Source organism: Cystoisospora suis (genome assembly GCF_002600585.1).
Source record: "Cystoisospora suis strain Wien I chromosome Unknown contig_2469, whole genome shotgun sequence".
In the NCBI taxonomy this organism is placed as follows: Eukaryota; Apicomplexa; class Conoidasida; order Eucoccidiorida; family Sarcocystidae; genus Cystoisospora; species Cystoisospora suis.
In genome coordinates this window covers 1,332-14,646 of record NW_027155268.1, presented here as the reverse complement: position 1 = coordinate 14,646, position 13,315 = coordinate 1,332, and the positions used below count along the sequence as shown (strand labels likewise).

The 13,315-nt window shown below is 55.1% G+C and overlaps 3 protein-coding genes across 3 annotated transcripts; 2 read left to right on the top strand and 1 right to left on the bottom strand.

The window, feature by feature from the left end:
- The first annotated feature begins 1,243 nt into the window (after nucleotides 1-1,243).
- On the top strand, nucleotides 1,244-5,171 carry CSUI_005122 (glycosyltransferase family 32 protein). Its single transcript, XM_068065301.1, has 5 exons — nucleotides 1,244-2,542; nucleotides 2,808-2,942; nucleotides 3,183-3,384; nucleotides 3,499-3,871; nucleotides 4,009-5,171. The coding sequence occupies exons 1-5, from the start codon at nucleotides 1,462-1,464 to the stop codon at nucleotides 4,084-4,086; spliced, it is 1,869 nt and encodes a 622-aa protein (XP_067922713.1). The 5' UTR covers nucleotides 1,244-1,461; the 3' UTR covers nucleotides 4,087-5,171.
- Nucleotides 5,172-6,232: 1,061 nt separating this feature from the next.
- CSUI_005121 (toxoplasma gondii family d protein) lies at nucleotides 6,233-10,124 on the top strand (the record flags this gene model as incomplete). The annotated part of the gene is made up of 4 exons (XM_068065300.1): nucleotides 6,233-6,337; nucleotides 6,687-6,899; nucleotides 7,058-7,369; nucleotides 8,398-10,124. Exons 1-4 carry the CDS (start codon nucleotides 6,298-6,300, stop codon nucleotides 10,122-10,124), a joined length of 2,292 nt encoding a protein of 763 aa, XP_067922712.1. The 5' UTR covers nucleotides 6,233-6,297.
- CSUI_005120 (uncharacterized protein) lies at nucleotides 8,076-12,937 on the bottom strand. The gene has a single exon (XM_068065299.1). It carries the CDS (start codon nucleotides 12,206-12,208, stop codon nucleotides 11,219-11,221), a length of 990 nt encoding a protein of 329 aa, XP_067922711.1. The 5' UTR covers nucleotides 12,209-12,937; the 3' UTR covers nucleotides 8,076-11,218.
- Between the last annotated feature and the right edge of the window lie 378 nt (nucleotides 12,938-13,315).

Below are 13,315 nucleotides of genomic sequence, written 5' to 3'. Positions count from 1 at the left end.
CGAGGAAGCCGAAGCGGTGGCGGAGCTCCTCCATGACGTCCGTATAGCGGCGCCTGAACTTTGCGCACGCACTGTCGTTAGCCGCGCGCTCGGGATTCTTTTTATTTCCCGGGACTGCTACGCTGATGTCACATGCGGGCTTCAGCTGGTGTTTTATCGAGGCTCTCGATCGAGCACCTGACGAGTGGAGAACTGAAAGCAAAGTGGTTTTTTCATACCGCGTAGACGAGCCACGAAGAATGTCGCCGGAGCCAGTGGTGTTACACGCGACGCCATCGCCAGTAGGAGGCAGCTCTCGTGCTTTCAGTGGCGCAACCGCATCAGATGCCGGGGGGACGCAGTCCGGACTTTTAGAGTAATACCCCGATAGTAGGTTGTTCTTGGTCTTCAGCGGCAGAACCTTTGCGGACCACGAGTCACCAGAGTACTGCTCCTCGGCAAGTGTCACGCCGGAAAACTGAAAACTTCCGATGGACATATGATTGCGATTCCCGGAATCGGAACGTATACATTCGAATTCACGCCAGCGCGGCGTTTCAGTGACGCGCCCGAAGGTGGCGCCGGACGACTGCGCCTGAGCAGCGTCGAGAACTGAGTGAATGACAGCCACTTGGGCTGACGCGAGTCGATCACAGGGGAAAAAGGCCATTTGCTCGGGGTTGACCGAAGAGCGGTGGCGTTGTCGTCTTATCGAAGACAGACGGCAGGACTGAGGGAGGATTAAAATAAGTGACTGCACGCCGGCAGGAGACGTCACCTGGCGCGGCACGAGCAAGTTCTGCTGCCGGGTTCAGACCCTACGAGCAGGGACGGGAGTCGCTGGTCAACGGGGTGCGGACGGCTTGTATGCCTTGTCTTTAGCCGGCTGGTGGTATGGAACAGTCGTGGGAGTCTCGGTGAAAGCGTACCTAGTGGAGCGTTGCCGTGTTAGAACGATGCAGTGCGGAAGTCGAAGTGCGCGTAGGGTTTACTGTTAGCTGGGGAGCAGGCGAGCGGCTTGTGGCATATACGCGTTCGGCGCCGGCCGGCGAGGTTAGGCGACAGTGGGCGTGTGCAGTGTTGGCAAGACTCTCGCCAGGCATGTCCGCTCCATGGAGCTGTGAGAGGTTGCACGGGACTCGTTCTGGGACTGCGAGGAGTGGCTGTTCTACCGGCAGCTGAGGCTGCCTGTTCGCAAGGAATGAAGTCACATGCGCATGCAGCATAGCAGAAGCTCTGCAGCTGCTCAGCGCATGTTGTTCATCAGTTAGCAGTTCGCGAGCGCGTCGACTTGCACTGCTGTTTCGAAAGTTCCAGAGGTGCCGATACTCAAGCTCAGCGGCGCCGTTTTCACTGGCAAGCCTTGGCAGGTGTGTGCTGTACGCGGCGAAGTCGAGTTGCCCGCCCACGCTGTAGTTGCTGGAGTTGCAAGCCCGTGGAACCCAGTACGTGAACTGTGCCGGCTTTTTGGGACTTGAGGCTATGTTCCAGGCTGGCTCGGGGAAGAATGCTTCAGTCATCGCGTCGGGGAATGACCCCGAGGAATCGGATTTGCCGGACTTCCCGGCTCCCGCTCGCATCAGGTTCAATCTCTGGAGCCCAAACGACCGTGGCTGGCTATCTTTGCTTCGGGCCCATTGGAAGGGCAGCGCAGTGCGTAAAACGCTCCTCGCAGAGTCGCGGCGTTACTGCGTCTGTACAGGAGACAGGGTACGGGCGGTTGCACCGCAACAGACAGACGTATTACAATCGAGTGGCGATCATCCTGCGCGGAGAGCCACCGACCGGGAGTTTAAGTTGAAGCAGGGGAACTCAGAGGCAGGTTCCGGTGAGGTTGTTCCTGGAGTGAGAACCCGAAGGGTGAGCTCCGGAGCCGGGCAGATTCACGGCCCCTTAGGCTTTTCTGGGACAGTTATTGGGACCGGGTTCACCGGGCCATGTTTTTTGGGTGGCGAGGGGACGGCTCCTGGTGCTTCGGCATGCACATCGGCAGGGAGATCTGTGGAGTCGATTTTAGCAGCTGACCTGGATAACGTCCTTGCAAAGGCTGTAACTGCGGCGTCCAAGTACGCCAGGCAGCATTGGCCTCACCCGGAGCAGCAATGTTACAGCCAAGAGTTGTCACTTATGTGTGCAGAGCCGCAAGGCGCTTTGATGCGGCCGGTGGGGCCCCATCTTGACACTCAGGAGAGCCGGGTCGTAATCCCGTCGTTGCTCCATTTTGTTTGGTTGGGACCTAGCCCGCTTCCCTCGTTTTTTCCGCGGTTCAAGGAAAGCTGGTCGTATCACAATCCGTGTCTGACGCATGCTCTGTGGACAGATGAGGAGCTTGACTTCTTGTTGGCCGTCCTCAACGACGAGATTCTCAGACGCCGACAGTTAGGCAAAGATGAAAATGGAAAGGCCGGAAACGGTCAGAGACACTCGCTGCATCCTAACCCGTGTAATGATGGGAGCGTGTCCGAGTATGTCTTAGAACGAGTGATCGGCAGTATACGGCGGGAGGGCAGGCTCGCGGCGAAGTCCGACATGGCGCGGCTGTTGCTTCTATGGCAGTATGGAGGTGAGTCTGCCGCAAGAAGTACCTACTGCCTCTCTGAGGATTCACCGTGCTTGTCTGGTGACCTGGGACGGTGGGTCGGCTCTGTACAGCATTTCTTGCGCTTGGGAAGCATACAAGCTGGACAGTAGTGCCCGCTGTTGTCATCCAGTCGCCGGTCGAACACTCTGTTGCATTGTCTTGGGGTGTCTAACCAAATTGGACCAGGGTCCGTGTCTTCGCGCCTTTGAAGTGTTTTGCGTTGTGTCGGATCTCTTGCGCACGGCAGGTATATACGCCGACGTCGATGTGGAGGCTGTTAAGCAGCTTCCTGCCTGCTTGTTTTCGGATACCTCGTTCTTCCTAGGCATGCAACGTAGAGATGCAGTTGAGCTCGGCAATGCACTGCTCGCGTGTGAACCTCGTAAGACAAATCCACGCGGACGGTGCTACAGATGAATGCTGTCCGTAGGAATTACAGTCCGGTAGTGCTGAACGTGGCGACTAAGATGCGGCGAAAATTCAGTTCAGCTCGGGCGCGAGAATTTTGACAGGACAGCCGAGCAGGAGTCGGAGCGTGGGGTGTTCAGGAGCACGGGAATAGCAGCCCAGACGGCGTACTTCTAGCATTGTCTTGTGCGGTTCCGTAATGCTTCTTGAGCAGGGCACCGCCTCTCTGCTTTCCTCCTCGAATGTTTGGGCGTCCCCTATGTGACGTGGGGGGGAGATGACGTTAGCCGCGAAGCTGTCCTGATCAATATCCTCGAGTCCAACGGGGTCTGCCTCTCTACCGGTTCCACAAAGAAGCCCACGTCTCTTGCGGAGTCCGCAACCGAAGCGGCAAGCATCATCGAGGAGACAGGTAGGTAAGACCATGAGAAAATAAGCGGAGAAGGACTGTCCATGAATCTTTGCACGGTACGATGCGGGGACGACCGTGCCCCCGAGTGCCTACTGCTCTGTGTCTGTGACGCGCGCAGAAGAACCGCTTCCGTCCTTTCTGCCTGTATTCCGCCTCCAATTACAGGGCCAGGCTTTCTGACTCGAGCCGTAATGGCCTGGTTTCAAGCTAATGGGGCCGTCGTTTCCGCTGCAACAGCGACAGCCCCGCGAAGAACTGAAATCTGCAGGCCGGACCGGGGTTCCAAACAGCGGGGCGGCGTCCATTGCGACTACGATAGGACAGAAATCATCGCAGCACGATTGAGTGCATGTGGAAAACGGGGTGGCCGTCTCCTCGGCGACCAAAACCTCGGAGACAAAGGCTTCGAGGTGATCAGCATCTGTCCCCCGGTATTTTTCTACCCACTCCCTCATCACAATCGGAATGACTCCGCCGAGGACAGCACCACGGTAAGGCAAAGGGGGGCAGAGCTGGCTTCGAGGTGGCGCCGCGTGAGCTAATTGACCGGTGAGTCCCGTGAAGGCTATCGTGTCCGGTAGCAGGACAGACTATGCAGTTACTCATACCGTGTGTTGCTTTCCTACAGCAACAGCAATTTCTTCACTCGCGGTATTCCTTCACACTCCATCACTGGAAGGAAACATGGCGAGCGCCAAAGGCGTGACGTGACGATTGTCCCCGGCACTTCCTGGGCGCCGTCAGCGGTGCCGCGTACGGAATCTATAGCGTCGTTGACTGCTGCCGTGGCGTGCTGTGGCGCTCGGCCCGTCTACCTCGGAGCACTAAGTGTCTCTTGGCGACCACGGTCAGCTGGCCTCATCTGAGAGATCCCCTAAGGCCGCCTGCCAGCTTCAGGGCGAGGGCGTGCACTCCTAGGACAGACACGGTCAGCTTCTCCGGCTCACCTGTAAGCGTCCGCGAATTCCCTCAATCCTTCTCTCAGCAACCGAACGCAAGTACTCCTGAGACGCCGGACTTCACACCGAAGGGAAGATGCAACGCGCGTCAGCCTACTTTAGTTTCGAGCTCATTCTGTTTTTCTCTTTTAAGCTGCGGGTCGCTGGTGTTCAACGATCTACACCGGGTTTTGAGAACCAGCACTGCCGACCTCAGCAAGCAGGACTGAAAGCGCGCGTTCGCATGGCTCCTTCCGAGCACCGCTCAGAGAAGGCTGTAGCCGTACCAGCTTTATCGTTTGCTTTGGTCAAGGCGTCAAGCAAATCCCCTTCGCCATATACTGAAGAACGGTTGTTGCATGCCTCGCGGGGCGAACAGTACCTGGCAGTCGTACCAGGAACTTTGTAATAAATATCGACAGGCATGGGTTCGCTGGCTTGCCAGGCATCCTGAAAGTGCAAAGGGTGCAGTGGAGAGCTGAAGGAAACTGTACCCAGATGTCAGGACTGTTGTTGGGGGATCACGAACTTGCTGGGAGAAAGCATGGATCCAATATTAAACATGGCACGTTGACCAGACGCCGAGCTCTGCTCGACAGCCTCGCCAGGCAGCTGTCACAGATGTGATTTTCCTAAGTGAGGCGATTGTAGTTGACGTGAGTGATTTACCAGCATCATACTGCCGACCGCGATGCAAAGAATGAGGCCCACAGGCTGCATATTGGTTTTCCGTGGAGAAGCGGGAGACTCGAGCAGTAACAACGAATGGCGGGCAGCGGCTTAGGCGGTTGAGAGTTGCTGCCGCTGTACGTACGGTGCGGCATCGCGTCGGTGATCCCGATGTGTTTTCCGTTTGCTTGTGTTAGTACCGCTCTTGCAGTCGTAGCGACAGACAGTCGTTGTTCACACTCAAGTGTGAGCGAGTCGTCGAGTGTGCCTGGGGCGGGATCCGAAGTCTCACACTCCAGACGTGAATAGACATACTCAACTTTAACATCATGCCACCGGCTTCCTCAGCTCATTGGAATTTGCTGGAGAACCGCAGCATGGCTGATGCGATTCTTCGGTAGGGGGGTGCATCGCTATGTTGGCCAGTCTGAGCGTTGCTAAGATGGAATCTGGTAAAACGGTAGTGGCAGTAGCTGGGCGGGTTAGTGGAATGGCAGGTTTCACGGAGTGCTGGGTAGCTGTGGACCCCAGTGATCTGCACCGGTGCTCTTGTACAAGAGCAACAGGGTGTGGGAGCAGTGACCCATAGCGCGGCTTACGCGAGTTCCTAGTCTGCCTAAGACCATCCGGCGATCCAACCCAGGGCGCAAACTTGCTCTTGTTTCTATCCGATAGTATGGGCTGGTTGCTACCTATTTGTGAACAGCGACAGTCCGGAATAACGATCCCAGAGGAGCGCACCGGAAACCCGAAGGCGGCGAGTTTGAACTGGCTACATGCGAGTTCTTCACGGTCGTAGTCGCTAGCGCCCAAGTGTCCCAGGAGCATATATGCTCCGGGAACCGACTCGGGGGGAGACCCCATGCAACAACTCGAAAAAAAAAACGCGTATTACATGGCCACCGCATAAGCTTCTCGCTGTAAATGCACTGTCAAGGTTGCACCTCTACTTCCCCACGGCTTTATCCGCTGCGTTCTGTCGGCAAGAAACCGCGCCTTACTAAGGGGAGGCGACGGCGACTCACTTGGGGCTTTTCCCAGATGCCTTTTCTCAGCACTCCCACAGTCGCATGAAACCCACAAAGAGCCGGTGCAGCGTGGCGCTTCAAGGTGAGCACATCCCGCTCCCTTCACTTAGCCAAGCACCGAGGACACGACCGTCCTACTTCGCCTCTTGAAGAACGTCTTCCACGTTCGCACCAGCATCCAACCTCAGTTGACGCCTTTGTTTCTCCGAGATGTCAGCGAAGAAAGCACCGGCAAAAAACAGGAAAGATGAGGACGAGCGAAATTATGAGCTCGAAAATGAAATGATGAGGAGAAGAATCCAGACTGCACGCGAGATGATTGGTCAGTGAAGAGTCCTGGACCGCACAGTGGACCGGCAGCGTGCGTGCCGAGGAGCCTGCATTACGAAACAACGGGCGTCCATCGCTGAGACTTCCGTAATGCAGGCTCCTCCTACCTTTGCGCTGACTGGGAGACGCCGAGGGAATAGATCGTCGTCGGTTTAGACCGTGTCACCATATTAGCTGCCCTGCAGACGGCGGGATCACAGAAAGCTTCATACAGCGTCCATAACGACATTGGCTGGCAAACAACACCTGGTTGCTGACACCCCTCTTGGATAGCGAACCTGCCAGTACATGGCTGGTACGTGACATCGGAGCCTCCCTCACCGCTTTCCGGTACTCCTCAGCGACGAAGAATAGGCAGATTGAGGAGGCCGAGGAAAGAATAAGAAAGCTCAAAGACGAGTACGACCGCATAGACAGCGCATTCAAAAACGAGGCTGCCAAAGCGGAGCCGGGGTACCAAGAACTTCAGCATCAATATGCTGATATGCGCTCGAATTATCAGCGCATTCTCGAAGGAATGAAAGAGCACGTTGAAAATGCGAGGCGGGACAATGGTACGGTCAGGTCTCCGTCTCTTAGCACACAGCACGGACAGGCAATCCTCTTACATCATGCGCACCCGCCGGGACAAAGATCATTGATCCCCGGCACTGATCCCGGTCTCGTTCCACGCAAAGAATGGTTCCTGCTCCCGTGGAAATCTGCTGATCAGAGCGAATCAAGGAGGAAATAATGATGACTGGTCTGCAAAAAGACCACGCAATTGAGGGAAAGAAGACAATGATGCAACGACTACAGCGGGAAATGGACGCGATGGCGTCTGAGTTCTCAGAAATTTTGATGGTATGGCGTAGCACGAGAAACATAGCTCGATGGATTGATAGGTCAAGCACACACGGAGGCAGAAAGAGGCGGGGCCCTGCCGGACCCGGTACGAGAGATCGCTTTCGCCCCGGGGTGCGGCTGTTGCCCTCTGTGCAGGAAATAGCCGACAAGATGACAGCGAGCATAACTGTCTCGCACAGTACATGGGAGAACGAGAAAGGAAAGCTGCCTCTGATTAACCGACTACAAGACTTTTCTTTGATGGATCCCCCAACGCTGTGAACGGCGAAACTCCGACTGTTGACTCCCGATACGCCGAGACCTGTAATGACTCTTCTTGACCCAGATGCCTTGCGCTACTTTCATTGTCACTGTCAGGACAGGGGTTGGGAGTACGGGAAAATGACAACCGTAGGACAGAGACCCGTAGTTTAGGGCATTCTGACTGGAAATGTTGGAGGCTTCCGGCCGTTCTGCACACTTTCATCCAACAGTCAAGCAGATTGCACCTGTCTGAGCGACATAACGGCTAGAGGAGGGATCCCGGCATTCTTCTGAAGGAGGTGATGCTCCCGGGCAGGACGCTTGATATCACCGGCTGCGCCCCGGCACCACAACGCATTCCTTGCCCAAGGGCCAGCTGCAAGAGTTATCAGGCATCGAGTTGGAAACCTCGGCAGTTCGTTTGTCCGCCGACGGGAAAGCCCCAGCGGCTACATCAGAAAGCAACCCGAGAAACGCACGGTACATGAAGGGCGCGTATAAAGAATACCGATAAAGCATTTCAACCACAGCTGCGCCGCCTACCGTACGTGACGATACAGCCTCTAGCAGCCACTTTCCACTCCGATGCGGACGAAAGCGTCGATGCAGGCTGTACCGGGGACGGTAGAAAGCCCGGCTACGGCGGGGTTTTCGCTCCGTGCTTCCGCATTCAGAAAAGCAACTGGTTCGGTCATGCAGCACAGAGTGAGCCGAGCGGCGCCGGCTCCGGTTCATAACAGGAGCGATGTCTGTGGCATCCAAGCGAGGGTCTTTCGGTTGCAGAGCCGGGAATGCACGGCCGCCCGAGCACGGCCGAGCGCGTGGACGACTGTACCTACACCGGGATCTGACATCCGTGATATCACATCAATGATTGTTTTCGACGAAAGCGCTTCCCATCGTATCATCCCTCTGACCAACATTATTTTCACTGGCGTGGTGTGTACTATCGCATTGAGTCAGCTTTACCCAAGATGAAGACTGCCGCAAGCGTGCTCATTTGTATTGCATTCGCTCAAGGGGTTCTTGCTGGGCCCAAGAGGAGGCATGATAAGAAGATTGCCGAGCTTCCGCCTCCGGTTGTGGCTCCTCCTCCTCCGCTCGCACTCCAAATTCCTACGGAAACAGTGAAGAAGTGTTTTGACGTCCCCTTCTCGGTGCAGCAGCCTTGCTCCAGCAAGGTTACAACCCAGCACCCGTACGACTGCGACGCTTCCGAGCTGCACGAAGTCTGCACTGAACGCATGACTGAGGCTCCGTCAGTATGCTTCCAAACGGTTGTCACCGAGGAGACCTACGAATGTCCTGTCACGTCGTCCCAGAAGGTGTGCGTAAAAATCCCGGTGTCTGAGTCAAGAGTCTGCAAACGCACTACTACCAAGCAAGTGAAGAAGGACTGCCCAGCTGTGGACAAGGTGACGACCTGCCAGGTCCTGTCCGATATCGTGGAGGATACTTGCCTAGAAAGTGCTGTGATAGATGAAAAATACAGCTGCTGGAAGTCTGAGGTTCGACAAGAATGCGAAACTCAGATGATGACGGCGGAGAACCAGTGCACCAGAGAGGTGCAGTTCCCAGTTCCGTACGAGGTCGTTGAGGTCGAGTACGACACAGTCTGCAAGAAGGTCGAGAAACCTGTGACGGTTTCAGCTGTTCGTGAAAAGATTGAGACAGAAGAATACCCATGCCCAGAGATCGTGCATGCTAAGGAATGCCAGAAGACATCAAGACAGATCCAGAAGCCTTGCATGAAAAAGGAAAAGCGCCAGGAGAACTACGACTGTTCCGAGACGAAGCTTCAGCACGTGACCAAGACATGCACAAGGATGGTACCTCGGGAGACGTATGTCTCCAGCTGCAGCCCTGTGGTATCCAAGAAACTCAGGCGACTCGGGCCGGCTAAGAAGGCGGAAGAGGAATGCACGAAAAAGAAAGTCATCATTGAAGAAGCAGAGTCCTACCCCTGCGAGGAAAACATTCCCGTTGTGATTCCCAAAATATGCCAAAAGGAGGTCGAAGTGGAGGTCGAGTCGTCCTGTGCTGACACTGTCCCTGACGAGATATGCCACATGGTTCAGAAGAGCGTTCCAAAAATGTGCACTAGACCAAAGAAGGCTTCAGAAACATACGAGTACCGCGATGTGACATATGAGGACGTGTGCGAGCAGGTGCCTCGGGAGATAAAGAAGACTGCTATGAAAATGGAGCTGAAAACGGAGACGTACCCCTGCGAGACTGCAAATTTCAAAGAAAAGTGCATCGACGTCACTGTCCCCGTGGAGGCAGTCTGTCAGGCTAGTATCATGAAGACTGTCGAGAAGAAGTGTCCTCGAACGGTATACAGGTCTGAATGTTACACACAGGAGATCGAAGTGACGAAGCCGTGCTTCGCCGACATCGAGCATGAAGAGGAGTACACGTGCTTCGAACGGGGGTTCAAAGAAAAATGCTCCACTGTCCCTGTTTATGAGATGGGAAAGTGTACCGCACTTGTCTCCCGGGAGCAGGAAGTGCCGTGCACAAAGCCGCGCGTAGTACTTGAGTGCGCGATGCAGGCGTTTCCTGTCAAGAAGACATGCTTCAAGGAGGTCACTGACATTAAAGACGAGATTTGCTATACAACCGGCTCACAGCAAGAATGTGTTGACCTTGTCGTAACATCTCTCCCGCCGACGCCCGCGAAGAAGTGATTCGATTGATATGTCCGTTTGTATGTTGTCCCCGAAAACAGTGATATCCAGTGGTATTCATGTCTAACTGTCAAACCTTCGTCAATTCCAAGTAAACCTTCGAATAAGATCCGCACGAGCTCAAATTAACTAAGCCACCACTTCTCTGGGGAGCACAAAATGGCCTTCCTGGTCAGATTTCACCGTAGGAGTCTCTGAAAAGTAGAATGTCGAAAACTCAGGGTTTCTAAGCTTTACGTGAAGCCACACGGTCCAGTCCACGATGCTTCGACTCATCTCCACACCTGGTGCTTTCCGGCAGGCTGAATAATTTTACTAGAAACGCCCCTGATTACATGCGGACAGACCGCGCAGCGTCCAAAACAGCGTGAGTCACTAGCCCGTTCTCAGATTTACGTTGTCTGTGCCAACTGAAACTAGGTCCGCTTTCCTGAGCAGTGAACTGTTAAGGTAGTGTCAATGACGTGACACGCCAGAGTGGCGAACAACTATTTCCCTCTAACTGCACCGTAGAATCACAATGAACCATGACATGCCAGCGCGGTAGGAAGTTTCGCACGGTTGCGGGTTATAGGCGGTTTCTCAATCCAACAACTACGGGGAAGATAGGACATATGCACGCCGCTCCTCCTCCGGCATAGTCAGGTTTCTGTACACTTCCCATGTAGCGTGCAAGGAAGAGCAAGAGCGGCACCACATGAATTCCCGCACTCGATGAAGTCAGTAACGTCACTAGTAGTAGATAACACAGTTCGCCCGATTGAAACCATCGCTCGTCAATTTTTGATTCAGGGCCCATGCTGATTTCCAGAAAGGAGAAAACAAATTCGAGGACCGCCTGTAGGAAACATCAATGCCAGAAAAACCAAGAGAACTCAACGAATTTGGTAAGCAAACTAAACAGGAGTCTGGCGTCGCCCTTGTGACGAATGAAGCTTCTCCGGATGCTCCGGCATCTCGGGTATTTCACACGGTCTGCTGGGCTTTGCGTCCTCCAGTGTCTCCTTCGGCTGCGATGCAGTCAGAAAAAAGAGAAGCCATGTCGAGCACGAAACCAGAAACCCTATGTGAGCTTCACTGCGCTTCTTCGAGTATTATCTTTTCTTCTTTCTTTTCATCATGGTGTAAATACAACCTCCAACTAAGCAGAGCGCAATGAGACCCCCAATCACGCCAATAGCGATGGCGGCGACGTGATGATCATCTCCGTCCGATGCTGGCGTCGCCGGACCAGCCATAGCTGGAGCTGCGGCCATAGCTGGAACTGCCCCAGGAACGCCCAATGCCGGGGCCGCTGGGACCGTTGTGCCTCCGGGCATCATGCCGGGAGCTGTTGGTGTAGCGGGTGCGAACGGGCCCATCTGATACTGGTTTGCTCCTCCTAATAGCGTGCTCAATCCCGCGCCAGCAAGAATTGTCCCGATACCTCGAGTATGATCCTGAATCTGCAGCATTGCCGGGGGGTGAACAAGGGGGGCGGCCGACGGTTCAGCCTTCTGTCCGGGAGCTTTGTTGGTGTCATGAGCGGCCTGCGACGCAGACGGGAGTACTGCGCTTGCTGGCACGGCAACTGTATTTGTAGACTGCCGGAGCAGAGGCATAGCGGCATCAAATCCTGACTTCTCGCGGACAAGGCGGGAGTTTTCATGCAGTCCCAGGAACGAAGCAACAGGTGCTGCCTCCGGAAGGTAGGTATGCATGGAGTGTGACGGTGTGGGATCATCCTTGTCGTCGTCAAGAGGGAGCGCGCTGAACCCAGCTAAAAGTTGTTCACCTAAAGGGCTGTCGTCTCCGGACAGCAGAGCACCCGCACTCAGCGCCGCAGCCGGTAGACGGATTGCAGTGTGCGCATCGACCAGCACAGTTCCGACGTGTGTTATGGTAGGCGTATCTGTGGCAGCACGTCTGGATCTTGGAGAGGAAGTGCTTGGCAAAGTGCGCCACGGGTACTCCAGTGCACACAGCAGACCGAATGCCAGCACAAAGAACCGAGCAGCGTGGCACCCCATTCTGCGCAACGGCTGGCCAGTCGCGAAAACAGGGCCGCTACTAGCTAACAACAAGCAGTCACATTTGCTTGCCATTGCAGGACGTCAAGGGGTGTCGATGAGCCGATGCTGAGACAGAACAGAGCCAAAGGAAAGTGTATGATGAAGGGGGGGAAAGCCAAACCGATACAAGCTTCGCGGGATGTTCTCAAGATTCGCTATTGCAACGACGAACAGGAAAACATGGACGAGTAGGATCCATGACGAAGACCCTCCATATGAACTGTTGAGGAGAACGCCTCAGGCCTGGCAGCGACCCAGGCAAAAAAAAGTGTGTCGTCTCCCAGTACCCAACTCACATATCGGTCACATTGAACTAACTCCAGCCGCGCACCGATGTGACTCCGTTCTCGGGCGACCGTACGGTTCAGCTCTCCGCCGAGCGCTTCGCCCTGCAAGGAAAATGTCGGTAGCCGTCGACACGCAACGCGACAATGGAAAAAAGAACTCCTGGTTCCACACCGAGACGCTGGGCGTCGTCAGTTCGCTCTTGCAATTTACTCTTAAGCCACGGCCTCTACTTTCTGAGCTACCCGCGTGCTCATGCAGCAAGCACCCCGTCAAGACAACCAGCCAAGACGCGTCGTGCCGGCTCAACTTAGGCTACTGGAACTGCGTGGGGGACATTGCCGAGGACGCACTGACACTGAGCATAAGAAGATGAAAAATTGTTACCAACTCCGGGAAAGAGCGGTTGCTGGGTCAAGACCTGGAAACAACGGACTGCCCGGTCACGAACGCTCGGCCCGGCAGCTGAGAACCCGGAGCGGCTTGGCAAACGTCATTGGGCAGCGAACATATCGCGAACTGCGTCTGGCTCCCGCCGCGCCCCAGCACCACTTTGATATTGCGCATAAACGACAAAGCCCCCTTCAAGAAACTCCCAGTGAGTCTTTTCTTTCCTAGAAACCGCCTCGTGTGTCCTGGGCCCCCGACTGTCTTTACCTCGCTGGGGGTTCGTGTGGCCTTGTACCCGGAGCGGCCAAACGGTTCTTTTGCAGGCCATTTTACCCTCAGCTGGAACTTCTTCCTCAATGAGGTTCCTCGATTGCTTTCTGACGCCACTTGTCAGCCGCGCCAGTACCGGCTTCTAGGGGGACAAGGGCTAGACAGACTCTGGTTTTGGAGACTCAGTCCCTCCAG